This window comes from Eutrigla gurnardus, assembly GCF_963514095.1.
Source record: "Eutrigla gurnardus genome assembly, chromosome: 3".
Lineage (NCBI taxonomy): Eukaryota > Metazoa > Chordata > Actinopteri > Perciformes > Triglidae > Eutrigla > Eutrigla gurnardus.
In genome coordinates, this window is record NC_139917.1 from 10,423,562 (window position 1) to 10,450,764 (window position 27,203).

The 27,203-nt window shown below is 43.1% G+C and overlaps 4 protein-coding genes across 13 annotated transcripts in view; 2 read left to right on the forward strand and 2 right to left on the reverse strand.

The window, feature by feature from the left end:
- Positions 1-27,203, reverse strand: part of LOC311011403 (uncharacterized protein) — a 97,543-nt gene that overhangs the window by 19,355 nt on the left and 50,985 nt on the right. The window lies entirely within an intron of this gene.
- On the reverse strand, positions 15-7,306 carry utp6 (UTP6 small subunit processome component). Its single transcript, XM_084006320.1, has 19 exons — positions 7,077-7,306; positions 6,791-6,875; positions 6,647-6,688; positions 6,401-6,493; positions 6,256-6,303; positions 5,957-6,020; positions 5,751-5,869; positions 5,590-5,667; positions 5,410-5,491; positions 5,020-5,101; positions 4,735-4,913; positions 4,437-4,516; positions 4,256-4,333; positions 3,956-4,135; positions 2,032-2,112; positions 1,458-1,567; positions 1,214-1,280; positions 891-963; positions 15-545 (listed from the first exon to the last, which is right to left on the reverse strand). The coding sequence occupies exons 1-19, from the start codon at positions 7,166-7,168 to the stop codon at positions 391-393; spliced, it is 1,788 nt and encodes a 595-aa protein (XP_083862446.1). The 5' UTR covers positions 7,169-7,306; the 3' UTR covers positions 15-390.
- Positions 8,383-20,268, forward strand: suz12b (SUZ12 polycomb repressive complex 2 subunit b). 3 transcript variants are annotated; one of them, XM_084003330.1, is made up of 17 exons: positions 8,383-8,685; positions 8,934-9,078; positions 9,642-9,688; positions 9,792-9,856; positions 10,044-10,112; positions 10,257-10,306; positions 10,885-10,970; positions 11,080-11,311; positions 11,559-11,664; positions 11,753-11,858; positions 12,275-12,452; positions 14,030-14,118; positions 14,351-14,494; positions 15,127-15,284; positions 15,624-15,822; positions 17,187-17,260; positions 18,317-20,268. In XM_084003330.1, the coding sequence occupies exons 1-17, from the start codon at positions 8,671-8,673 to the stop codon at positions 18,627-18,629; spliced, it is 2,076 nt and encodes a 691-aa protein (XP_083859456.1). In that variant the 5' UTR covers positions 8,383-8,670; the 3' UTR covers positions 18,630-20,268. The 3 variants fall into 3 exon arrangements, with proteins under 3 accessions (XP_083859456.1, XP_083859454.1, XP_083859455.1); XM_084003328.1 differs by having other exon boundaries at positions 8,384-8,685; positions 17,187-17,266; XM_084003329.1 differs by having other exon boundaries at positions 8,384-8,685; positions 14,033-14,118; positions 17,187-17,266.
- On the forward strand, positions 22,146-27,094 carry atad5b (ATPase family AAA domain containing 5b). Of its 7 annotated transcripts, XM_084005085.1 has the most exons (14): positions 22,147-22,790; positions 22,876-23,166; positions 23,246-23,342; positions 23,436-23,518; positions 23,728-23,876; positions 24,108-24,279; positions 24,472-24,737; positions 24,846-24,939; positions 25,019-25,083; positions 25,241-25,439; positions 25,534-25,649; positions 25,742-26,514; positions 26,615-26,773; positions 26,890-27,093. In XM_084005085.1, the coding sequence occupies exons 1-14, from the start codon at positions 22,232-22,234 to the stop codon at positions 26,966-26,968; spliced, it is 3,102 nt and encodes a 1,033-aa protein (XP_083861211.1). In that variant the 5' UTR covers positions 22,147-22,231; the 3' UTR covers positions 26,969-27,093. The 7 variants fall into 7 exon arrangements, with proteins under 7 accessions (XP_083861207.1, XP_083861209.1, XP_083861208.1 ...); XM_084005081.1 differs by having other exon boundaries at positions 22,146-22,790; positions 22,879-22,941; positions 23,017-23,166; ... (1 more) ...; positions 24,472-24,939; positions 26,890-27,094; XM_084005083.1 differs by having other exon boundaries at positions 22,146-22,790; positions 23,246-23,518.

Consider the following 27,203-nt stretch of genomic DNA (forward strand, 5'->3'; position numbering starts at 1 on the left):
AAAGAGGAACAGCCCAGAATGAAAGACTGCTTTAATATTGTCACAACAGCATCAGAGCTCGCCTTCTCAATATGCCAAATAAATGTGGAACTGGATAAAACTGAACATCCTTATGATACAGATACATGTTACCAACATCAGTCTGGTATCAAATGCAGCTGTGAAATACGACCACATAAAGCTGCAAACAAAAACATTCCCCCGCCAACGCTGGTGGAACCTTTCAAGAAGAATCAACAGAAAACTTCAGAAACTGATATTGTGGCTTTTCCAGTTGAAAGCAATGAAACAATTCATGGATGGGCACAGCACCAATCTTCAACGGGACCGGCTTCTTCAGCTGATGAACGTCTACACGGCTGCAGCTCTACTCGGAGCTTCCACGGCGACTCACAAGTGTCCCGTCTGGAGCAGAGTGTACTTGGAAGTGAACCTCTCCACGCTCTCCCCCTCCAGGAACTTCATGGCTCTCCAGTGGATCTTGCCACAGTTTTCCGGCTGTCCGTGGGGTGCCAGCTCCTCCTGGATGTACTGCAGCCACAGGTCTAAAAAAGAAACCGGTGTGCAAGGAAGATTAAATAATATCACACTCGGGTTCTTCAACTCTCCCAAATCCCAACTGATAGCTTCTCGTTTGGTCTAGAAACCAGACCGGTAGTTTGTGTGGGATCCAACCACAGATTTGAGTCGCAAGAATCTTCAAAATTCATCTCCACTATATCTGGTCAGATAAATACTTGAGCATTGGAGAGAGTATTTTGGAGCGGTTGTTTTTAGATGGAAACTTGGAAATGTAGTCCTCGATACATGATTAACAGGTTATTGTGAATAAATATTTTCAACTAATGCTACTTTTCCTTTTGATTTTTGTCCATTTATACTCTGCTCACCGTCATCGGAGGTACCAAACTCCTGCAGGGCCCTCTCGTAGTAGTCTCTCAGATTGTTCATCTTTGGAGTCTCCTGGAAGAGCAAAGGATATTGTCAGGATTGTCTCGGTTTATCAGTAATACAAATACCATCAAAGTCCACTATCCGGCCCCCTTACTATTATTTTTTTTTTAAGTTAAAAATTGTCAGCTTGTAACAATGTCGATCAAGCTCCAGTTCAAACTTGCGTCGGTGTTATCTGTTCTCCACTTCAAACCTCGAGATTGAGGTGCAGTTTGCTTAAGAGCTTTCACATGTGACACACGGCGGTCGCTGTACGTACTTGTTCCTTCTCCATCTCAATCATTCTGGTGAAAAAGGCCTTGGACAAGGGACGGTTTTCCTGTAAGCTACAGAGGAAGGAAAAATCCTTAGTTAAGATCTACAGCTTCGTCTCACACACGTAAGATTTTATCTTTATCTCTTATCTGCGTGACAGTGATTTACGGTTGATTACATTTGCATTGCTTTTGTGTTATTCATCACTTAATTTGACAACATCGGCGGAAAAAGAGATTTGGTTTTACCTGGTAAAGGTCCTCCTAGCTTTCTTGTAGCCTCCGGTAGAGAACGACCAATCAAGGTAGCTCTCTTTAATCTCCATAGCAACAGCCGCTACTGCAGACAGCAGACCTCTCTGGGAACAAACAAGAGAACCAACCGTCTCATTTTAGAGGCCACAGTGCTCTGCAGACACCAGGGGCTATTCACATTTTCTGATTAATCTTTGAAGTATTTATCTGCAAGTATCATCCTGTTTTCAATTTCTGAATGCAGTACTTTACATCATGGGCCAGAAAAGTAAAGTGACTGGGAACTGGCTAACAGTATTTTATAATAGAAAGTCATTGAGGCGCTGAAAACGCTGAGACCAGCTCAACTTTAATATGTAGCTCGTCACACAGCGACAAGTGCCAGGCATCGGTTTGTGGCTTCATGTCACTGGAAGCCACTGAAAATGACTTGTATAATGATGTCTGTCGCTTGTAGAGTGAACACAGCCTCACTAATAAGAAAAGCTTTCCCAACCAAGCAAACGATGTTCCCGTGTAGACTACTACACAAAGGCATGTCATTATTTGCTGGTGGATCCAGGTGTACCTTGAAGACGGCTTCCGTCTCCTCAGGACTCTGGTTGGTCACGCTCCACTGGACCTGCAGCTGCCAAAGTGGTAGACTCTCCTGTGGAGACAGGACAGAAGGAATATAGACATCAGTTTGTTAGAATGAGCTGTGGTTAGTGCGGATGCACTGATCCGACAGATCAGTCCCGATGCAGAACCCTGGGCTTTGGGCATGGGCTGAAACTGAGGATCAATCCCATACCAGTGTATCTTCAACCCCAAGTACACCCACTGTATAACTGAAATAAAATGCACAAACTGGGAAAGGGGCTGAGATGAAGCCACGCCCACTTTCGCAGCATCGACAAACATGACAGCTACAGTAGTGTGGCAAAGAGCAATATGGCACGAGGTGCTGATTTTGATGAATTCACTGTTTATCAAACCACAAATGTCCGTCCACCTCACTCCCGGCTACTGGCAGGCTAACACTAACATTAGCTCACTAATGAGCCCGCTGATTAATGAAAAAATAAAAAATAAACAAGGTTTGATGTTCCATCTACACACTCTCGTCACAGCAGCGTAGGAGAGCACATCGCTCCAGATAATCAGGCATTAACAGCGATTCACCAGATGTTGTCATGTGCTGATAGTTTTATTTCCAGTCCACAGAAAGGAGCGAGCAGACTTGTGCTGTGATTGTAATGTTACACAATGGTTAAAGAAGAATTAATGACGTAGTTTAGTCGAATCTCAGAATTGGCCTTGCAAGACTTAACACAGTAGATGATGTTTTGAGCCATTTACAACCATGAAATGCAGTTTTATTTCTTTAGTCTGTAAGCTGTATGTCTCACTGTGTGGAAGCGGTTGGGATCGTTCTTTTGTGTGTAGATCACACCATGCTTCACTTAAACATTGCTTTCCTCACTTTATAACTATGGCATTGGATTTAATAGATCTGCACCATTGCCACAGATCCTCCATCCACGTATTCGAGTCGGTATCGGACGATTTTGGGAATGGATTTGCACATTCCCAGCGGTAAGTGTTGTTGTACAATCCATCCATCCCCTTTTTGTCTTAGAGCAAACATACCAAGCTGATATTGTATATTCAGCTTCAGTGTTTTCCTATTTTTCGCTGACATTTTAAAAATGAGTGATGAGTCAGTTTCAAACCCCCTTGCATGGGACTAAAACCACAAGCTGGATCCACATTTCCATCACAGATTTATCTCTGCTTTTGGAACCATTTTATTGTTCGACATACTCGTGAAGATTTGACACTATTTCCCAACACTTAAGGAGAGTGTTTATCTCCAGACAAAAGCTTTGCCTAATGAGCGGCGTGTAGTAATCCTCGGCACGCAGCTACTTCTCTTGTGAAACCCATCAACGACCGGTTATTCTGCTCATTACTGTGGAGGCCTGTGAGTCAAAGCACGTGTATCCATAGACATGCAGCCCGGCTTATTACCGTCGTGTAGTGTGCAGCGGTGTGAAGGGTAACGCTAAATCGAGGATAGAGTGTGTGCCTTACTGTGTTTTTTTTCTTAAGTGACACATTTCTAAGGATAAACTAAACCCAAGATTATAATTCTATTAAGTGTAGAGGGTTAATCCCGCCATGTTAAATTAGACAAACTATTCATCTCTGGATTCTAATGTAGCTCTGCAACGGAGGGTTGCTTAAGTGCCCGAAGCTTTGCTCGCATAAAGAAGGAGGCGGAGGAAGCCATTTGAGGAACTTTAATTTAATGAAATGGAGACTAATTGGGCCAAGGAGATGGCCCACTTATACAGCAGCGTTGGTGACTTGTGTGTCCGTCCTCCAAGGAGAACAATTATACTGGCACAGCAGAAGCACAACTGATGGTGTATGTGCTCCGTGTAAGCAGAGAAAATGACCAAACTTCATGTGATTGAGAACAAATTACGCGCGTGTGTTCTGCGTACCTTGGGATTAACGTGTGCGAGAGCCTCTTGAAATAGCCGGCCCACGTCTCCGCTCCCCAGCCGCATTAGCGTCTGCAGACTCAGGCTCCACATAGATTCCGATTGGCTGTAGCGCTGCGTGGCTGCCATGGCGATGCTGGCCGCTCCCTCAGCATCTCCGGATGAGAGCAGGATCTGCAACTTGATTGGAAAAATCACAGCGAAAGTTCTCACACAGCCAAACAAGCTCAAACTGGTGCAAAAACTGAACTATAGAGGCTGTTTCCATTTACGTGCTCATTAATGCAGCCATTATCTTACCCAGTTCTTATAATAACCCTCCTTCAGCAGCGAGGAGTCGTGGGCACGCTGCAGCACTCCCAGCTGTCTCTGCTGCCTCTGCGACCCAAACGCATTAAACACGTGTCAGGATTCAGCCTTTAAACATCCACCTCCAGAAACACTGAAGCCCATTACATTTTTTCAGTGTGGACTCACTCACCTTTTCCTTCAGCTCCTGGACGTTGGTCTTTCTCTTCAGCCTTTCCAAGCAGAAGGCCACATAGCAAGTCCACATGGGCTCTAGAGCAACACAGCAATGGTTTCTTATATAGACAAGTTGGCATGCACAGACCTGACAAGCCATGAAATCAATCCCATCCAAAGTGTCTATGACAAAATCCAGCACCCATCCCACAGGTTTGTGAGGAGGTGTGGATGTGTTCATTTGTGCTTGAAAATTTGGAAAACAGCCAAATCACCATTGTCCGTTCACTCACTGTGTCTGCATGAGCACCTACCGGTGTTGAGGCTCTTGACCCCCTCCTCGTAGACCTGGCAGCAGCGCTCCTCTCTGCGGTTGATATCGGAGGCCCGGCCCTTGGCCGTCTGCAGCTCCTCCCCGACCCCCGGAGCCTCCAGCTCCCTCTTAGCCATGAAATCCCACGTCATGCTGTCTTCTGTGTAGTTAGCCTGCAAACTGCAATGCGTTTATGCTTAGTTTAGTGATGATGTTGTGGTGTGTGTGTGTGTGTGTGTGTGTGTGTGTGTGTGTGTGTGTGTGTGTGTGTGTGTGTGCGCCTTACTCTTGCAGGATGAAGTCCTGGAGCTCTTTGGTGAAGTCAAAGATGGCGGCTATGTTCAGGAGTGAGATGACAAACTCGGCTTCTGTTGGACAGAAAGAAGAGTAATGCAAAAGGGAAAGGGACCAGATCTGGGATTTTCTGCTGTTGAAGGAATAGTTTGACACTTTGCAGAAAGTTGCTCGTGTCTGTTCATCATCAATATGATGCCACAGCCGGTGGCTGGTAAGCTTAGCTTAGCATTAAGATTGGAACTGGGGAAAACTGCGAGCTTGACCTTCACCAATGCACCAGTTTACTTACACAAAATACAAAAAGATCATATAAATTGACTTAATTCTTGTTTAACTGAGGCAATAAACACTTTCTGATATACGTTTTTGAAAAGCCTACCTTTGATTTTCCCTGTAGCACCTTTGTAAACGACCTCAGCCAGTTTGCCACTCAAGATCTCTGGAGAAAACTCATATTCCCCCTGGAAGCAGTGAAGAGTTCTCAGGCATTAAACACACAGCGAGAGCTTCTGTGCAGGTATGTGTTGGGTTCCACCGGTTGTGTTTGTGACACACTCACCAAGTCCATCTCAGCCAACTCCAGCTCCTTCTTCTGCTTCCTCAGTTTCTCACAGTGCAGCAGCTCCATGCGGAAGTACTGACACACACGTTGTCTTATAAGTATCACAAACAAACAAAGGTCTTACAGGTGTCATTGTTTAAAAATCATCTTCTTTTTACCTCCTGGTAGACTTTCTTGTTGTCGGGATGGAAGCGCAGCGCCCTCAGAAACAGGTGCCTGGCACTTTCAGACGAGTTTCTATCCTCTAGCTCACTCTTGGCTGCCATGATCCACAGGGCTGTCGGAGGGAGAGGCACGACGTCGCCGTTAACAACCGTTAATCATGACTTAGTTACAACAGATCAAAAAGCACAATCTTATGTACCTGGTTTGTCGGGGTGTATGGCGAGCATGGCTGAGAACACCTTGCTGATTTGACCTTTGGTGGCCTGATGAGAGAAAGCCGGGAGGTCGTTATTAGCACGAGTGTTTGGTCTGAGCTAGAGTTCTCAACGGGTCGGCCCAGCCCGACAAACCCGACGGGACCCGAAGTTTCGGGCCGGGTCCGGGCCGAAAAAATACGCAAATGAGCCGGGTCGGGTCGGGTCGGGCTGTAATTTTCAGGCCCGTTGAGAACTCTAGTCTGAGCTGTACTTTTAAGCAAATGATGAGGTCGTTACGTACCCATTTCTTACAGAAAGCAACATGCGAGAGCCAGAGCTGCACGTCGTCCTGCAGGGGAAGAAGACACGTGACTGTTGGCTCGATATGACCACAGCAGGAATGGAAATAAAGAAATGTACCATATGCATGCTTTTGTGTACAGCACCTTCCACTTATTTGTTGCTCTTCTGAAGACACTGTTTATTCTGTGGATGACGGGAAACTCAATCTCCTCTCTTTTGAACTGGTAATGAATGTGCTGCGAGGGCAAAGTCAAAGGATGACCATTTGTTTAACATGCATGTTTAAAAGGTTTGCACTAGAATACCAAAAAAAAGATGCGTCTACCATGAAATGAATCCCATCCAAAGTGACAATTAACATGAAATAAATCTTAACACAGGCCACTCACCGCTCTTCTCTTCTTGATTAGCTCCAAAACGTTGATTTCATACTATAATTAAATCAAAGAAGTGTTTTAAACACATCACTGGTGACTTGTATTTATGAATTATAATTAAAAAGAAAAACATAAGTATCATCATGACTACACTACCTGAATGTATGCAATGAAGTCCTCTTTGTTTACGATCAACCTGTGAAGCTTGTACTCCAGGGCCGTTGCTCTCTTGATAATGGATCTGAAAAAGGGTTTAAACATCGTTTATTTTTCGGATCCACTAATATGTCCTCTATAGTAGTGATGTCAACGACTTTAATACGATTTAAAAATATGTATATCTACTGTTGTTTTGTCAGGTTTCTCTCGTCATCCCTCTATATTACAACCAGTTGCCCACAGACGTTCTCCCCTGGCTGGACATCTCTGGACGTCTCCTTACTTGACTTCCTTCTTGGTGAACAGCCCGACTCTCTCCAGCTGCTCCAGCTGCGGGATTCGCTCCTCAATCCGGTGCTGAACGATCTCCGCCATCTTTCGTGACGGGTTCAAGTCCGGCGGTTATTCTGGTGGTATTAATGTCAACTACGTGATGAAAACTCCACGAGACCTCGAGTCGTGAACCCGACTCTTCCCCACACACATGCGTGGAAGTTGTGATTGGCCGCGTTTCCGGTTCCGTCTGCAAATAGCTCCGACGGGAAACACGATCAAGTGCTCCTGACGGTGAAACAAATTCAACGCTGATTTAGGAGTCACGTTCCTTAAGTTTTGGGTGCCAGACACGTACTGTCTTCACTGCTTTTAAATGAAAAAATAACAAGGGCAATAGTCAGATAGTATAAAACGTATATTCAAAATCGTGGATGGCTTGTTAAAAACAACTCGGTTAATGCCTCTCGCAATTCGGAAAATCAATTTTAAAAAATGTATCTGACTGAATCACAGTTATTGGCAAATTTGAAATCGATCCCAAACGAATCTGAAGCAGAAAACGTTATAAATCCCTCGGTAAATATTAGAGCTGCAGTTGCTCCACAAGAGTTAGAAAGGAAGGAAAAGAAATAAGGAACGAAACGTGCTCATAAATACAGGGCTTAGACATAGCAACGTGACAAGTCACACATAAGTAGTTGTGTGTAAGTATAAACTGGTAAAATAATGACAAGCAATGACACCAAATACAGACGTATATATGAAAACCCAGAGAAACAAGTATTTACTATGTGACCATGTATTTACAATATTTGCCATGTTGTTGTCAACATTTCAAAATCACAATTTAAATACTGTTTTCACTTTCCATGTAGCCTATCATACTGTAGCCTACTGATGTTTTATGATTTCATAAAATATGATGCAATAAATATCACAGTCTGCCAACACTATTTTTAAAGTATTTTATACATTAATAATACTGATCTGACATTAATGGCATATAGCCTAATAATAGCACTACAAAGTAACCTCAAAGAGGTACTATTACCCGAGACTTAAAAAAACCTTGACTGCTTATTGTAATTTGTTAAATATATTATGTTTAATATTCGTGGCATACATTATGCAGTGTCCCGCTAACTGTCAAGTCTCGTGGGTTTCAGCTTCAGGGTCGTCTCGATGAGATTCTGATAAACTCGATTTCCCGCAAAATCGCAGAAAGCGAGAGCGGGTTGTATGTCATCTCCGGAGGTAGGCAGCCAATCACAGCGCTGCATTCTCTTAGCCCGTCTCCTATTGGCTGACAATTGCCTGCTGCTCTGTTGTTCAGTACAAATTTAAGGAGTCCACACCGACAATAAATTACAGATAGATAATCAACATTTTGACCCAAAATACTCCAACCAGCTCCGATATCAAACGGCAGTTGTGACAGTTGATTGCGGGGAACCTCGGGCAGGCGGAGGTTTGTTTTCTAGTAAACCATGCTAGCATTGCTAGCTAACTAGCCAGCGTCTCGTCGCCTCCTCTTCATCTTCATGGGTTTCTGCTGTTGAGTCTGCCAGGCTTGTGCTGGAGGCAGCGAGGCTAACAAATTAATGCCATCTGCCAGGGTGGGTTACCTTTATTTATACCTGATATGTACGAGATGCCGTTAAGAGGATTTTTGTTTATCGTGGTTTGAATAAACGAACATATACTAAGCTGAAATATCAAGCGAACCAACATGTTAGCATTGTGCTTTTAGCTGAGCTAGCTAGCTCGACTGCTAACGCGAGTATTTGCCTACTGGCCAAGTGCTTTGCCACCGTTTGTCCTGTATTAATGTCCGTGTTAACGCGTCCCGTCGTCTCCGTCGCAGAACTCAGGTCATGTTATGAGTGGGGCGAGTTGCAAAGCTAACGGCGCCGTGTACCCCGCCTCATCAGCGATGATGAACTCTGTGAAGAAGCCGAAGATGGAGCAGATCCAGGCCGACCATGAGCTGTTCCTACAGGCCTTTGAAAGTGAGATTTCACCACTCGTCACTCTGTAGTGCAACTTTCTCTGTGTCGGTGACACCAGAAGAACTTTTCCCTGCACCCAACAAGCATCTAGCTACCCGCTGTCCTCGACTGTTGCTTATTTTAGTTTTCAATTACTGCTTTTGGCTGACAGGCCTCCCTAGTTTATTTGGCAGATATTGTTTTGTAATAACTAAACGAATACAATGCTAACTGTACTAAGCTAACAGTTATCGGAATGGAAACAAAAACACTTAAATTGTAGTATACAAAAAAAGTATATTTTCTTTTTTATTTTAGTTGGTGGGTGCCACCTGTTAACACCCCCTTCTTTTTGGCCATGGTCATCAAATGGATTCATTTCTCAGACGCTGAAACAGAGACATTTTTTGACAGCAGACTGATGGAAGAAAACACAAGAACAGCCTTTTGTATTTATGCTCATGTTTTGGATTTTGGTGGATTCCTTATTAAACTTTGAAAAGTTATCCTGAAAACATCATGATGTCATAGTGTCCAAACTAAACACCACGATAACTATTTTCTTTCTTTGTTTTTATTTCCAGAACCAACTCAGATATACAGATTCCTCCGCACAAGGAATTTGATTGCAGTAAGTGAATTGCTGTGCTATATTTTATTTGCTTCATGGTATTGGTAAGCCGGTCCACTTAAAAAGAAAGATTTCATTAATAACTTCTTTCCCCCTTTTTTAGCCCATATTTTTGCACAGGACGCTCACCTTTATGTCTCACAGAAACGGCCGAACAAATGCCAGAAGGTATGACATCATAAATGTTTTTCTCTTATGATATATGACCAGAGTTACCTTTTATACACGTGACAGTGCATCAACAGAGTGTGAAATGATGACTCATAACCGATATGTTCATAATTTCATTTATGTCCTGTCATAGTATTAATGAATATTTTTTTTAAACCATGTGACTTGGAATCCTTCCTTCCAGGAAAACATTCAAAGTGGATGATATGTTACAGACGGTTGAGAGGATGAAAGGAGAGCAGGAGTCTCTAAGGTAACACAACTCACCTCACGTTTTATTGCTGGGTTGTTTATAGGGACTAAAATACCAAAGAAATCTAATTGACATAATTGCTGACATTCATATTAATAGATGAAGCACAATTTCACCTTTTGCCTTTTTCTGTATGTTCTTCAGTTTGTCTTCACATCTACAGTTAACCTTCACTGGGTTCTTCCATAAGGATGGTAAGCAGATTTTACACAAGTACTTGTGTATTTTTGAAGGGCTATACTCACAGATGGCTGTGCAAAGATTTTCTTTTCTTGTAGTCATTCTCTCAGGGTCATCCGGCCAATGACCAGTTGTTGTTGCCTCAGTCTTGTTCTGGTGTTGAGAACCTGAATATGCCACCTGGAGTACTCTGATTAAAAATTGGATTATTGTGGCGTGAAGACACATTCTATTCAGGTTTATGATCATTCTCCATTTGTACAGAACATGCTATATGGAAAGGTCAAGACACAACTGCACAACAATGATCAGAAACTTGGATCCAGTTACAATCAAGTTTGCAGGAGTCTTGTTTTCCATATAAACATCCTATCTATGATCAAAACCAGAATAAAACTCAAAACCTGGATACTAGTATACATGTGAACATTGTCAGTTAAAACAATAAAAAATAAACTTCTGATACTAGTGACAGGAGTTGACACTTGAAGATAACGATGAAAATCACGAGTGCTTCACTTTAATGCTAACTTTGTTCTCTGCCAAAAATTGACAAAGAGATTGACACTGAACTTAACTTTTTGTCCGACAGAAAAGCCATCTCAGAATTCAGAAAATGAACAAAATTCTGTGTCCTTAGAGGTGCTACTTGTCAAAGTCTGCCATAAAAAACGCAAGGTAAAGTCAAATATTACTGAGGCAGTCTCTCACTTTAGCAGCAAGCCACATCATCTTACTGACTAGTTTTGGGAGTTTTGTTGAATAAGGTTTGGTATTTTTCTTTCAGGATGTCAGCTGCCCGATAAAGCAAGTGCCTACAGGTAAAAAGCAGGTGCCTTTGAATCCTGACAGTAACCAAATCAAGCATGGCTCCTACCCTTCCTTATTGGTCTCCAGCAATGAGTTCGAGCCCAGCAACAGCCACATGGTCAAGTCTTACTCGCTCCTGTTCAGGGTGTCACGCACAGGGAGGAGGGATGCTAATGGTCTGGTCAACGGCGAAGCCAACGAGAACATTGGTAGGAAATCCACATCAAGTGCAGTTTGCATTGAGATGGGTGATTTGACTGTACATTCTGTTCAGATCAGTGTTGGGAGACTATGATGGCTAAGAATTAGGCCACAGCAAACTGCTGGTTGAAAGCCAGTCTTTCTCTGGGCACACCAGCTGAATAATATTGATAATGTTGGATGTAACTGATGAGGTTGCTTGTTTGGTGTGAAATGTCTCTCTCTTTTTGTATTTCTATTTTGATGTTTGCAAAGATGTAATAGACACGCCGAGTAGAAAGAAGAGAAGTTCGTCCCATAGAGAGGACGGAGAGACCACAGAGACCTTTGTTGCACAAATGACTGTGTTTGATAAGAATAGGTAAGATTTCCAATCAAGTTTTAATATCACTTTTTGCCATTCCTTTGACTGCACCTTAAAGTAACCACTCTTGATGTGTTCTCTGCAGGAGATTGCAGCTTCTGGATGGAGAGTATGAGGTGTCGATGCAAGGGATGGAGGACAGCCCTGTCAGTAAGAAGCGAGCTACGTGGGAAACCATTCTTGATGGAAAGGTAGGGGGTGTTTGGACACGTGTCTGCATTAAGCGTCTGAGCATTTTCTTCACTTAGGCTGCATTTACTTTTTATTTATTTAACACAGTTGCTGCAGCACAAATTAAAGTTGAGCTGGCAAAAACTTTTTTTGAGTGTTCCAAGAATGCCCTGAAATGTCAACCAATCAAGTTTTTAGTTTAATCCTGTTCCTTTCCATCTAAAACATACAGACAGCCAGTTCTATTCAATGGCATAGCTACGTCAACAAGCGATAAAGCAACAGTTCATCAGCTACTTGCTGGCAATTTAGCTGACCACACTTCACTGCTTTGTTGCTGTTGTCTCTCATAGTGTGAACACTTTCATAGCTTTAGAATTTGGTGTCCTTAGCATCACCACATTGCTGACCATTATTCTGTGCGACTGTCCCACAGAGACTGCCACCATTTGAGACATTTTCTCAGGGACCCACATTGCAGTTCATGCTGCGTTGGACAGGTGATGCTAGTGGGAAGTCCACAGCCCCCGTGGCTAAACCACTTGCCACACGCAACTCTGACAGCTCCGGCCCCATGGAGACGAGAACCAGCAATCACCGAGCTGCCCTCATGAGTAAGTACAAAAACACCACCGGCTGGCTTGAACTTTTTAAGATGAGGCTGAATGAGAAGTATGCTGTGATGTGTGGGCTTTCTATCATTATTGTGTGGGAACATTAGCATATGCTCACGTTATCAGAAATATACTGCCCCATACTGTAACCAGATAACAGGAGTTGTACTGCTGAGGAATAGTGATACAAATGAATTATTTTAGCCACTTGTTCTTCATCTCTTCTTCCTTTAGAAGTCCATACAAAGGAGATTCAGTTTTCACAGCAGAAAACTGGCGACGCCAAGGTTAGCTCCGCTCTTAATAGCTTTGTTTTGAGAGCGAGACAAACAAGCAGCTGGGCAGATATTATGCCAATTTATTACGTGGTGACATCACCACTTTATGGAAGAAAAGGCAAGATTTCAATTGAGGCTTTTCAAGCTGTTCAGGAGCAGACTTTAGGATTTGCAACTTTAGAGACCTTTTTATATGAACAAGAACTATTTAACACACTAAAGGAAAGATAAAGGCAGAAGAAAAGCACAATGAAGCCTCTTTATTTAATCCCCAGAGAAACATTAATTCAAACATTAAAGCTTTGGTCTACGATTTTAAAGCTTTGGTCTACGATTTTAAAGCTTTGGTCTACGATTTTAAAGCTTTGGTCTACGATTTTAAAGATTTGTCAATTGAGCCAAAATTCATCCAATAGTAGCCATGCCGGGGGGGGGGGATCTGGAACGTACTGCAGTCCGACCGGCACCCACTGCATTTACACCGATAGTCTTTATTACGGCCACGAATTATGAAACATTATTACTGCTTTGTACATGTTGTGGAAGTCCCGGACACACCGGGACACTAAACGGCATCCCATCTGAGTTCATACCTTTTACCTGGAGGGGGACGTTCCCATTCATTGTCTATGTAAGAAGCCGTCCTTTCAGAGCTCCTTTAGCATAGGATGCAACGGACCTTCCTATACGAAGGAAAGGAGATCAAGCCGACTGTACACCTCGGTCGTTCGTGATAACAAACTGTGTATTTGCATATTTAACAATTACTTTTCATGCAGACATATAGTCATTGGAATTGTGTTTATGTGTGTTTGGACAGCGATAATAATTGAATGGTATTTTTTTTTAAATTTAAATCATGTTACAAATATTTGAAAACAAAACTAAAACCACAAATGAAATGTAAATACAACGGTCAAACAGGAAGGAGGAGCTGCTGAACCAGCTGTCTATAAATCCAACCACATGAGGAGAAGTGGACGATGCACTTTTTGTAGCCCATTATTGTAGTTTCTCCACCGCAGATGCAAGTCAATGGCCAGTGCCGATCATCAGCTGTCAATCTGCCGCAGCCGCATTATGACTTTCCTTAACCCCGTGACGTTTTCCCCAGAGGTCAAGGAATAGGGATTTTTTGACTACTCGACTGCAACCCATGTCTGAAAGGGGCTTGATATGTGGGATTGATGAGCGATACAGTGCAATTTCTACCATTTCTTTCAACCCCATGTTGAATGTATCAAAACAAGTTGACTTTGTGATTCTCCAAGAAATAACCTGTGAATCTGTTCCCGTCAGCAGTGAAAGAGTCAGTCAGCACAGACATTCAGACGAGGAAAGAGCAGGTCCTGTGTGAGCCGCGGCAGAAGCTACGTATATTTTATCAGGTACGCCACACTTCGTAAGAAACACAACTAGGCCTGGGACGCTCATTTACGAGAGTCTTGTGGTGAGGTGGCTGAAAAGCAAAATGTCTTTGTGGTCCGTTATTTTGTTTTTTATTTAAAAACATGTTTGGTACATTTTGAGACCATAGAAACATTTAACTGGCTACTACAACTGCTAGATGATGACCTTCTGTGGTTTATCTTGTGACTAATGTGATCTGTCCGTGTTCAGTTCTTGTACAACAATAACACGCGGCAGCAAACAGAGGCAAGAGATGATCTTCACTGTCCCTGGTGTACCCTGAATTGCAGCAAACTCTACAGCCTGCTCAAACACCTCAAACTCTCCCACTCCCGCTTCATCTTCAACTATGTGGTAAGGAACTGAGTATGTCTGTAATTTACTGTGTGCGTGAGTGGTAGTATTGCACAGTATACCAATACTAGAAAAGTATTGTGTTTTAACGAGCCGTACCTATGAGTAGTGTTGATGTGCGACAGCGGGGCAGTGGGACACATAATCAAGTATTATACCATTTTCTCATTAAAGTGAAATGGACAGAAAGGAAAAGCAGTGCGACGGCGACATTCTCTTCACAAACACCACTTCAACACAACACAGAGCTTTCTACAGTTACTGTGGTGTCTTCCTGATTTTCGCAGCTTTGCTGTGATATGATTGCTATCATTGTTGTATGCCCTGGCCCAGGTTAGACCCCTTTGTAAAACATGAACATACATAGAGAAAATGAATCCCATGGTGCTTTATTTTATTATGTACTTTGACCGTCATAACTGAAGAAGAACTTGAATAAATGAATACATCTAGGCAGTAGAGAACACTGGCTCTTTCTTAACTGGAACTCTTATCCAAATAATAATGTGGCTTCCCTCTTTGACAAATCACACTTCTCACATTGACATTTAGTGCCAGGTTTGTCTTCAGCAACAATAGGTATCAGGCTAATTTCACTTAGTTTCTATCTTTATTTCTGTTTAAATCTGCAGCCTCACCCTAAAGGAGCAAGGATAGACGTGTCCATCAATGAGAACTATGATGGCTCGTACGTTGGCAACCCTCAGGACATCCACAGCCAACCCGGCTTTGCTTTCAGCCGCAACGGCCCAGTGAAGAGGACTGCTGTGACTCACATACTGGTTTGCAGGTAAACTTGTGACCTCTGTGCAAAAGCAGCTTTTCAATTCAAAGTCAAAGCACATCAGGCATTGTAGTTAACTTGTTTTCAATCTAATTTGTTTTTTACTCAGCCTGGGAAAGTGATGACTTAGTAATCCATCAAATTAACTTCAATGAAGCGTTCATGAGCAGTGAGCTGGGTTCAAACTGATTTAGAACAAGACTGATTTGTGGCTACAAGGTGACCTGAAATCGATCCGCTCTTTTCAGTTGCAGGTTTTTCATACTGGTGTGGTCATTGACAATAAAAAGGTGTGGTAAATCAAAGTGTACATGCAGGATTTGTTTCCTCTTTCCCTTCCACTAGGCCCAAGAGGACTAAACCGAGTCTGTCAGAGTTCCTGGAGACTGAGGACGGAGAGTTGGAGCAGCAGAGGACCTATGTCAGCGGACACAACCGCCTCTACTTCCATAGCGACAGCTGCATGCCGCTGCGGCCTCAGGAGATGGACGAGGACAGCGAGGACGAGAGAGATCCAGAGTGGCTCAGAGAGAAGACTGCCACGGTGAGAAGCCACTACTCGTTGCCTGTCAGTCTTCACCACTGAATCAAGTTGTCACAACACACATGGAGGCACCCTTAATGGTCAATTTCTCAAGTTTCTTGAGACATAAAAGGCCAATGACTAACTTTATGGTGTTGTTGAAGTGCTTTTAATTTTTAAGGGGGACAGATGAGTCTCTAGCATATCCCTCTGAAAGATGGTCTGACAGTGGTGATGATGATGATGATATAATTTGATTTATTGGAAATCCCAAAACTAACATACAAACGTCGTTACAAATGTCAGAGTATCCAACAAATAACATAAAACATTTCACTGTATGTGCTTTTAATTTACAGTTTCTCCTCGCACATGTACAGTATACTGTACTTCCACAAAGACTGTCCTGAATGAGTGCAGTGTCTCTGTAATATTTAACCTACCATTATATGTTTATGGCAGTCGTTAAATTCAATATGGCATTTTATCTGCTTTTGTAAGACTATAATATTTCTATTTCCAAAGTGAACTTGAGTTGTGATACTCAACAGTAAATTTCTTAGTGTAGGTTGGGCGTTTTACCTGCTATGGTGTCTTATCATTTTAATGCTATAAAAGTCCTACAGGGGGCTGAATTGCCTCATGCTGTGTAGTTTCAGATATATAGTGACCATATTATTCCCATATACTACATTTTGTAGCAATATTTTTTTGTTTTGTTTTTGTTTTCCACCATGTGATCCCAGAGGAGCTAATGAACAAATCAATCAAACAAATAATTTTGTACAATTCTTGACTGGAGCCATGAAACCATCACAATCAGACTCTAATGTTCTAATGTTTTTAAATGGAATTGATGTGTTTTTTGTTAGTGTTTCTCAAGTGCCCAGAGAATAAGATCCAAAGAGGAGGTGGAAAATTAAACTTTGGAGTTGGGATTTTTGTGTGTGATTACCATGGCAACAAAGAGTCAAAGCATTTGGTTCAGCCCTGCTCACCATAAATAACTTAAAGGTGCTCCGAGCAAAAACCGTTGCCAACACAAGACACTTCTTCGGCTTGCTATTACACCAGTTCACAACATTTCTATCACCTCACTATCGATTTCCTGAACCTGCTAACATGACTCGCAGAATTTTCTGTCAATATTACAGTAATTTCACTATCAGATGAATTAACCATTACTAAAATTGGTCTATTGCTCTTAACACCAACCCGTGTTGGAGTATTTGCTGACAGCGAAGGTTTAAAAATGAAGGTGAAGTACATTTTATTATATGACTGTACATTGTTTGAGGTAGTTGGCCCCTCTTCAGGGTTGTGATGTATTGCATCACCGTAATTGAATTGTAATTTGTAATGTTTTTTGTTTTTTGTACTTGCAGCAACTGGATGAGTTCACAGACGTCAACGAGGGAGAGAAGGAAGTGATGAAGCTGTGGAACCTGCATGTCATGAAGTACGGGTACGTGGGAAGGGAGAGACATTGACAATAGATTAAAAACAAACCCAGAGTGTTTCCCGCAAGTTTTTGTGAGAGTGGTGGGTGGGCTGGGGTATTCAACTAAAATTCAAAAAGGACTAGTTTGAGAAAATGTCCTCAATCAAAGATCCGGAACATCATAATGTCTAAGTTGCGTTATTATTTAGTGTGATATATATTGTAGTAGCCTAGTAGTTGTACAACGGCTGCCTGCAATAAACAACTGGCTGTCAAATCAAATGAAGACGGAACAATTCAAAAATATTTTGACAATAGTAATTGTCACTTAACATTTAATTATACCGATAAATTATACTGTAAATATGTATTTTCTTCTCTCTTTAAGGAAAAGAAGAGCTGCATTTAAAAATAAGAGTTTCACAGTCTCAACCCATTTTACAACCGATAGATCTCAACACATCTTAACAATTCAACAGTTTTACGGTTTCTCTTTCTTTCCCTTTTATATCCCACTTCCCCACTTTCTGTTGTTCAGTGAGGGAATTGAGCTCTAGCTTGTCCTGGAATGGTGTCCTGGATGGCTAAACTTGCATGCAATTGGTCAATGGATTTCCAGATCTGCTAAACCAGGAACGCAAAGTCTAGAAAGCTGCGCCGGTCAAAATAGAAGCACCCCGTCAACATTTAAAATAATTAAATAATTTAATGACTATAGGTCCAGGTCCATATAGGAGGGCATCTGGGTCCGGACTTGGACCGGGGCACGTCTGTTAGTGACCTATGATTTAGGGAGTCCAGGACCCACATTTTACATTTAATTTAATTTTACTGCATCAATCTGGTGAACTTTGAGAGCGAAAGAAGCTAGATCGACAACATAGACTGTGGCGGGCCACCACACTCTGGGTTATTAATGGGAAACACTGATATCTTTTAGAGCTGTGGCATCAGTTCTCACACACACACACACACACACACACACAGGAGTTGTACTGAATTATAGTTAACAGCTACTCTTGCCCCATCAGTCTATTAATACACTAGAAACTAAGCTCTCCATTTTTCCTGCAGTTTCATAGCAGACAACCAGATGAATCAGGCCATCATGCTCTTCGCGGAGAACACTGGTGCTTACATTGTCCGCCGCAACCTCTGCCGCAACTTCCTCCTGCATCTAGTCAGTATGCATGACTTCAACCTGGTGAGCACGGCCACCATTGACCGTGCCATGGCACGTCTGCGACAGATCCAGGAGGAGCTTCCGGACACGGAGGAGGAGCAGCAGGACCAGTCTCTGGTGTCGGCAGGAGCCTGCAACGGCAATGCCATCACCTCCGCTGGAGGGAAACAGGGCAAGAGGACAAAAAGCGCACTAACGGACTGATGTAGGATGGATGGCGCAACGATTGTCGTGATTTGTTTTGTTTTTTCTTCTTCAATGAACATAACCAACCCTTTGGTGCTTAGATAGGTGCGAGAACTGGTCAGCGGAGGATCTGACCTGAAGCAGACCAGTATACAAGGTAAAACAAGTTTTTGGAACTTGAGAACTGAACCAAATATGAACAATACAAAAGTGAATCACCCGCAGCGACACAAACCAGGAATTTGAGGACTGGATGATGTAAGTTGAACCTACTTCATATGCATTTAGTAGGAGCCGCCGAAGTTTCTGTCTTTGGGTGAGAGAGTGAACAAACGAGTCTTCTGATGTGGCACAAAAGCCTTCGGTGTGTCCGCGTTCTAGACGACTGTATCGAGACTACAGTTAAAACTGTACTGGTAATGTTGTCACTCTTGTTAATTTGTACACATACACAATAACCTTGTGAGAAGTTATTATTTTTAGCTGATTATTTTAGCACTTGGTGTTTGTATCTAGAACGCTTACCTTGAAATTGTCATCTTTTTTTTTTCCATGCTGCGACAAATTTTGAAAGCAGCGTTTCCACTGTCATCGGTGGAGGAACTTGGTGGGTTTGATTTCACTTTTGTGAATTACGTATAATTTGAATGGTCATACAGTTGCAGTAAAAGGAAAAAAAAGGACACTATTGGCATCCATGTCTAGAGTATATAAAGCCTGTGTTTGGACCTCAACATGGATTGTGGGTTTGTCATGGTAGGTTGCCATGACAATAGTGATATACTGTAAGCTTGGCTCCTGGACAAGAGGATAAATTCTGATTGGGTCCATGCTAAAACTCCTACATCATCACCCCGAAGCCTTTTTAGCCTGCATTGATAATAGCTCAAGGAAAGACAGGGAAATCAACTTTTTTTCTGAATATTTTATTTACTGAAACAACCAGCAGCACATCATGTCACCCTCGTGTGTAGAGCAGAGTGAATAGCATTTTCACATCACCTGTAGTTTCTTTTTACTTTGAGGTTTGAACATGTTGCAATCATGATGTTTAAACGTGGTTTATTCAACATGGGGGGGTCAGAGTATTACTAGCTATCGACAGAAATGTGCTTACATGTGACCACATCAAATGTTGGGCCGTGCCCCGCTCTGAATCCATTGATTAACTGATTGCAGTTCCTCTCTCAAAGCAATATGCTGTTTATTAGATGGTTGGTTATCAGGTCCACGTCAGTTTGTGTGTCTGTCCTGTTAGGTGCAGTTTATGCCAAAGGGGGAATATTTTCATCAGTCTCTTAATTCTGTATATTATTTAGCATCTTTTATTTTGTTCATTCCATAACAAGTCGTTTTAAAAAAAAAAAGAAAAAAAGAAGAAAGAAGAAAAAAAACATTAGTTGTGTTTTGTAGTGTGCACATGAACTGGTGATCATCACCACTTCATTGTTTCATCATGACTTCCCTTGTGGACAACTAAATTAACAATATATTTTTCCTCCCAACTATTCATGGAAGGTTTCTGTATTCATCTGGGGAAAAAGGAGATATATTCACCATTATTGTCAAAACACCCTGTTAATAATTGTGAACTGTACACTCTGGCTAGGGGGATTTTTATATTTAAGGAAATAAAATAAATTTGATCTTATACATAGCTGTAATGTTTTAGCTATTTTGGAAACCAGCAGCATTACACTCACCATCACTCTCGGCCAAGCAAATCCACTTGTATAAACCCAGTCTGAATAATAATCTGTTCCCTCCAGGCTAAAACCTTGGATTATTAAATATAGAAACAATTCAAGAAGCAGGAAGTTGGATATTTCACATGTAGAATTAAATATTTTGCTTTTCAGTAGCATAGTTTCTTCTTAAAGAAATGGTCGGCTGCATGTTATAGGTTGTGTTGTTTTGTTGTTGACAAAATCCAGACCAGCGAACCATTGAGTTTCTTAACTTGAAAGTCACTTACTCATCATGCTGTCCTCATCACCAGATAGTTTGCTCTGTTTGATCGAATAGGCGAACCTTACTTGAGACCATTTTGACGACCATCAAGGTGAAGGATGAACGGTCAAGCTCAAGTTAAAAATGTCCTGATAGTTTAATTTAGCTGAAGTTTCATGAAGTGCATCGAAGTGGCTGAGGGCCAGTCCTAATGAGCCTTCAGGATCAGTCCTGTTTTTATGCAAGACAACACTGAATATTTTATGCTAAATGAACTTTGCATGTCTCCAGTGAATACCAAGATAAAAGATTAAGCAGTGTGCAGACCTTGCAAAAACACTGATAAATCAAGTATTTTCAGAAGGAAGTCTCTATAGACTCAAATCTGCATCCCTGCTAAAGGGAAGAAATACTCTTCTGCCTTCTTAGTGTTCCTCACTTACATGTCTGCTTTTTTCTTTTTATATATATACATATAAACTGGTTAATAATGAAGCTCTTCTGCTTCCGAGAGTCTACCATTGCCTAGAAATTTCAGGAAACCTTTCTCTATCATACGAGATTTTACAATTCTAACCAAAACATTGTAGTCTATGTATGTTAGCGGTGCTCTCATAAAACTATGGGGGTTGGCCACTGAAGGTGCCGCTCCTGTCCCTTTTAGTTTCAGCCCGGGAGCAGTAAATGAGTCGTGGTGGTTGCTGGTCAGTTCTAACCTGCTTAAGCCACATTATGGACACATTAATGTGGGTTACACATTCAAATCTCAAGGTGTATGGTTGATAGGGAGGAGCTGCGGACAACGCCATTTATAAATTTGAGTTGTCTCTAAAAGCAAGCAGCGGCACACACCTTGTTTAATTTACCATTTGTCATATGACTATACCGAATAAGCAGTGTACTTCTCAAGGGATGCACTCTTTCAATATAGAGCAGTTTGGAAGCAACAGGCTCTATCCTTTTGGTTATGACAACAGACCTGTCTATCCTATATTTATTCTTTTTTCAAATTTCCATTATTTCCAATATGTTTAATTGCATGAACCAAACACCAATTACTTTTAAGTGAATTACCCTCTTGGCAATAAACGTGATCCTGTTTCTAAACACCAGCGAAATACACGATCATTAAAGAAACACAAAAGCTGGTTACAACAACAGCAAGAGAGCACCCACTCTGCACTTTATTCTGGTGAGGGGGGAAAAAGACTTTCGGTCTGGAGATTTTAGGGGAATCGTTAACGCTATTTTTCATGCCGTCCGCATTAAGTTACAACTTTTAGACTTGTGTGATGAGTAAGCTTTAACGGCATCGCTTCACGACGTGCACTTGCTGCACTGTACGAGAGCCGCCGTCTGATTTGTCTGTACAGAGACGATCTTTGGCTACACACAACCTTCCCGCGCACCTTTTATACGTCATTCAGAGCAGTTTGGACGTTTTACATGCAACATTTACCGTTTGAATGTTCGGAAGTTTGGCGTATTTATTTGTAGCGTTTACATTTCATAGTTTTAATTAATTTATCTAAACTACATGGTTGGATGACGGCTAGCTCGGTCTGTATACAATAAAATGGACACTGTTGCTCTTAGGGAACGTCGCACAAATTGACGTCACGGCCGCATCACGCTTGACAGCCGAGCGGCGCCTTTTGGCTTTCTTCACGATGCGAAACAAATTGAGACTGAGGAAGAAATGTGAAGACGTCTCGTGTCCGAACCAAGAAGAGCACGCGCTAACCACCGAGGTGGTGACGTCAGTGAGCTGCTTCAATGATGAAACGTCACCGGGAAGGCATTCAGGCTCGCTGGCATCAGAAGACACGCAAGTTGCTTCTTCTAGCAACTCCACCAGAAAAGTCGGACCGTTTCAGGAACAGAGAACACCTTCATGCGCAAAAGCCATTAAAATCGCACCGATTTTCGTACATGCAACACAGCACAGCAACAGTAAACGTGATGGGAGGCGAGGTCGGCCTGCAGAGAAGCTGCGGGAGTCGGCGCTCCGTCCTCGGACTGAAGATGAGCAACTGGGGAAGAGTCGGTCGCGTTTGTCAACAGTCTCCCACCTGACGGAGAGGAAGAGGTCCCGGAGAGGACGGCTGTCCCCCTCCGCTCTGCGCAGCTGTCTGCAGGAAATCCAAACATCCAACCCGACATGTCCAGTCCACACGGTGTTCAGCGCTCTGCAGAAGAAAGCGAGAGGAAGTCCGCGGGAGGCGACGGGTGAGATCCTGCAGCAGTTTATTATTTCTGAATGTGCTTAAATGTAATTGATTATTCAGGGTGACCCCCCCCCCCCCCCCTAAAGCAGAAACCCAAAGCTACCAACAGAACCACCTAAAAGAGAAGAGGAAGCTGGGGGGTGAACGAGAGGGTGAGAGGGTGACCAAACGTCTGAGGTCTGGTCTCACTGCTGTTGCTATTGGTTACTGTCACGTGTCACCATCAGAGGGTGTCCAAGAAAGTGTCAAGAAGCAGCAAGGACTGGGAACTGGGAACCCAGCAGGTCTGGAAAACTACTGTGAGCCAGACTCTGGACTGATGAATCTCACAGAATCTCACAGCCTGCCACTCAAAAACTCTGACCTCCCCCGAACAGGTAAACTAGATCATGGTTGTTTTATGCTCTTTAAAAAGCAGCAAATCAACTTTCTCCCCTTCCTCTCTCTTTTGTCTAGATCTAACTGTTGAGGACATTCCCTGGACAGACAAATACAGTCCTCAGCATTCAAGTGAAGTCATTGGCAACTCTGCTTCTGTGAATAAACTACAAATGTTAGTTTCATATGATCAGCTCCCTCTGTCTTTTGAAATCAATGTGAGCACAAACTATTATTGTGTGTTTTTTTGTCTCCCTCTGGAATTCAGTTGGTTGAAGAAATGGAAACTAAGAGCAGATTGTGAGGAGAGGAGAAAGATGGAGGCAAGGAAACAAGAAGAAAACACCAAAGGTAATAGGCCAGCATTCGTTGCGCTTTACTGTTACTGTTGCATCTCAACTCGGGATCGAAATCTATAAAGCGGTTTCAAATGAGCCATGACCAAAAGAAGAGTAACAAGCCTGATTATTTTTGGGTACCCACATGGCATTTTAAGCTTAAGAGTTTCTGTGGATGTGGTGATTTTTGGTTAGAAAAGTAAAGACTGTCCTCCTGTGCAGAGTCGTGGGACTGTGGAGACTTCCAGGGTGAAGCTGGGCCAGAGGACGACAGAGAGGAGCCTCTGTGCAACGCCATGCTGATTACAGGACCTCCAGGCCTGGGCAAGACCGCCTCGGTGTACGCCTGCGCTCAGGAGCTCGGCTTCAAGGTTGGACTCAAACTGGACCTAGGTCTTTGTGTGGTCATTTGGCAGTTGTCAAAACAAATCTGTAATTAAATTATCATAATGGATTACCTGGTAAATGAATAACATTTTGTGGCCCTCAACAGAGGACCGAAATCACGAGTTTCAACATATAGGCTGCTTTCACGGCAAATAATCATCTGGATATCACAATTAAAAACAAATAAATGACCCTTTAATTCTTCTCTTGTAAAGGTATTTGAGGTGAACAGCTCGTCGCAGCGCAGCGGCCGCCATGTTCTGTCCCAGCTGAAGGAGGCGACCCAGTCCCATCTAGTGGAGATGTCGGGGAAGGACTCGCTGAAACCAGCCTACTTCAACAACTACCACATCAACAGCTGCACTCCTAAATCTGAGACGTTACCTGGTACTACATAGATGCTTATAGAAATCCAAATAATCCTACAGTCTCTTACTTGCTGATTAAGTTACTTTAACAAGCGGATTTCTTGCAAGAAAGGTGAACGTGTCAGGTGTCATCTTTGTGTAGTGTTTAAATGCACATCTTTAATGAGGCCTCTTTGTCATGTTGATCCATTTGTTTTCTTTCCTCTAACAGGAAAAGCAGCGCGTCCCAAAAGTGTTACCTCTGACTCAAAACCCAAGTTTAGCCGCTCCGGTCGCAAAGGAAAAGCAAATCCAGCCACAGTCACTTTGGCCAACTACTTTAAGACCAAGGCCAAAGCAGACCACTTAAGCTCTGGGGGTCTGTCGCCATGGGAAAAACCAGACAGCGAGAAATCAGGCGACCCATCACCAGGCTCCGATCAAACAGAGCCACAGCACAAAAAGATTATAGCCACATCACTCATTCTGTTTGAAGAGGTAAACCATCTGGCATCCCCCCACTGGAAGACATGTCATTTAGTGGCTATGAGACCACACGAGTTTGGTCTGGTTTCATCCTCCTGCAACTGTCTGCACCCCCCACAGGTTGATGTCATATTTGATGATGATGTTGGTTTCCTCGCAGCCATCAAGACTTTCATGAAGACGACTAAGAGACCAGTCGTTCTGACCACCAATGGTAAATGCACATGCTGTGTAATTTTAGAATAGAGTGGACTGAAGGACAAGCTGTGAGGAGAAATGCATGTCTTCCTTAGATCCCTCGTTCAGAGGAAGATTCAGCTGCAGCTTGGAGGAAATCATCTACAAAACCCCGTCACTGGTGAGTCAGATTTCTTTGTCTACACTCCAGTATAACGTCCGTTTAAAAATGTCGCCCCGCTGTCCTTGCATGTCTGTGTTTTGCTCCCAACACGTGCAGAATCATTCAACCAGAGCGGTCTGGCTTGTCACAAACTCTCTCCGTCTGTTATTCCAAGGTGAACGTCTGTAGCTACCTGCAGCTGGTGGGTTTGGCTGAGAACGTGCGTCTGGAGTCAGACGATGTCGTCAACCTCGTCAGACTGTCCAGGGGTGACGTCAGGCGCTGCCTGCTGCAGCTGCAGCTCTGGGTGCACAGTGGTGGAGGACGAGCATCTGGACGTGGAGGCTTGCCGAAGGAGCCTGCTCATGTACAGTGTAAGTCGCTCTAAAAGATCACAACTCCTATAGCCATAAGGATTTGTCTATAGAAAACAGATTTGTAGGATTCTTTTTTCATTTCCTCACATAGACTCGAGTGGGGGAAACGATGTAGACTCCCAACTTCCTCATTGTGACCCTGGATGCACTGCTAGCATGCTGGGTCTCCACCCTGTGACCCAAAACCATCTGTTTAACCTTCTAAAGGCATGTATTGATATTTTCATCTGGTGTATATATGAGGGGGGGGGAAAGGGGATAATGAGCTTCATTTGTCAACACTTTCTTTAATTCTCCAGCGTCAGTTCTGGTCTGAAGTGGACACGAACCTGCTCCTGGGGCTCCTGGCTGAGAGCTGGAGAGGAAGTGTTCCTCTTCTGTACTCCAACCTGGAGCTTCTTCTACCCGTTGGGACTGAGGGGACATGTTCTGGCCCACAGAAGGAGCTGCCCCCCTCGGACAATCACATCAAGCAGCTGGATGGAAACATCAATGGAAAGGCATCAGGCACCAACAGCAATCCTGTTAGGAAGATATCCAGGCTCAGCAGGAAGAGATATATCACAGCAGCGTCTGACGCTTCATGTTCCACTTTCCCAGAAAATCCTCAGAGAGCATCCTTCTCATCAAAGAGGGCCCCCGGTTCTAGAGACAAGACTGAAGAAAACGCAGCCAAAGTGGCAACCGACTGTTTGGCCGCCTTAACGGACTTCTTTGACCTCATGTCGTACCTTGATTCCACGCTGCCAGCCGCTGCAGCATCACTCGTCTCAGACTCAGGCCCACCTGAGACGTTTGTCTGGACGGGAGCTGAGATAAAGGACGGCTTGTTGGATGAGATGAGCGAGGATGAGGAGGCGGGCAGGATTTGGAGTCAGGAGAGAGTGTTAGACATTCAGGCTGTTGTTGAGGGTTTGGCGTGTCACAGGTGCTGTTGGCGAGCGTCTTTGGCGTGGACTGAAGCCCAAAAATACGGGCAGGAACTGGGAGACACAAGATGGGGGAGGCTGGTGGAGGTCTCTTCCAAAAGACAGAGCCTCAGCTTTAGTTTTCAACCTCTGTGTGCACCAAGGTGTGTCTATTCTCCGTCTCAAATAGTTTACTGTCTGGTATTTCCACCTTTTTAAGTCACAAAATGATTTGTTTATAACCTACTCTGCCTCTCCCTCCAGTGTGTCCAGAAGGAGGTATGAGCTGAGCAGGAAGGTGCTGGCCAGTAAATCCTTCAGTCTGCTGGGGAACAGAAGAGCGGTCTGTGTTGACTACCTGCCAGTCCTCCGCTACATCTGTCGCTTCCAGAGAACGCAGGATGAGAACGAGGAGCCGGTCAGGTGAGCCAGACACAATTCATGTGGTCAGTAAAGTCTGACATTTAAATAATAGTTGGATGAAATCAAACTACTCAATATTCTCAGACAACATTGAAATTATTTCTCACCCTCGTTAGGTGTCTGAACTACCTCAGCAGCAAACGGCTGCACCTCTCAAAGTCAACCTTTCAGCTCCTGGCAGAAGATTTCAGATAGAGAACCTCAAAGACTACCTTCCCTTTACTCCGATCACTATTTATTTTACCTGAATACCACCTCCACCCAAATACTGTCAAATTAATTTAATGCAATTGGGATGAGAAATCATATCTAGTGTGTAACCATGAAAAGTAAATAAAAATATATATTTTTGTAAATCATGTTGATCATTTTAAAAGGTGTGTTGGTGATGAGATCATTGCAGTTTTTCATTCTTGTAAAAAAATGAAAA

Coding starts and splice junctions, on each gene's coding strand:
- utp6 (XM_084006320.1), bottom strand. CDS start 7,168: ATGGCGGAGATCGTTCAGCACCGGATTGAGGAGCGAATCCCGCAGCTG. Junction 2,113..3,955: donor TCGCACACGTTAATCCCAAG/GTACGCAGAACA, acceptor CTGTCTCCACAG/GAGAGTCTACCACTTTGGCA. Junction 546..890: donor GTTTGGTACCTCCGATGACG/GTGAGCAGAGTA, acceptor TTTCTTTTTTAG/ACCTGTGGCTGCAGTACATC.
- suz12b (XM_084003328.1), top strand. Junction 12,453..14,029: donor TCACCGAGCTGCCCTCATGA/GTAAGTACAAAA, acceptor TGTTCCCGTCAG/CAGTGAAAGAGTCAGTCAGC. Junction 14,495..15,126: donor GCTTCATCTTCAACTATGTG/GTAAGGAACTGA, acceptor TTAAATCTGCAG/CCTCACCCTAAAGGAGCAAG.
- atad5b (XM_084005079.1), top strand. CDS start 22,232: ATGCGAAACAAATTGAGACTGAGGAAGAAATGTGAAGACGTCTCGTGT. Junction 24,940..25,018: donor AGTCGTTCTGACCACCAATG/GTAAATGCACAT, acceptor TGTCTTCCTTAG/ATCCCTCGTTCAGAGGAAGA. Junction 25,650..25,741: donor ATCTGTTTAACCTTCTAAAG/GCATGTATTGAT, acceptor TTAATTCTCCAG/CGTCAGTTCTGGTCTGAAGT.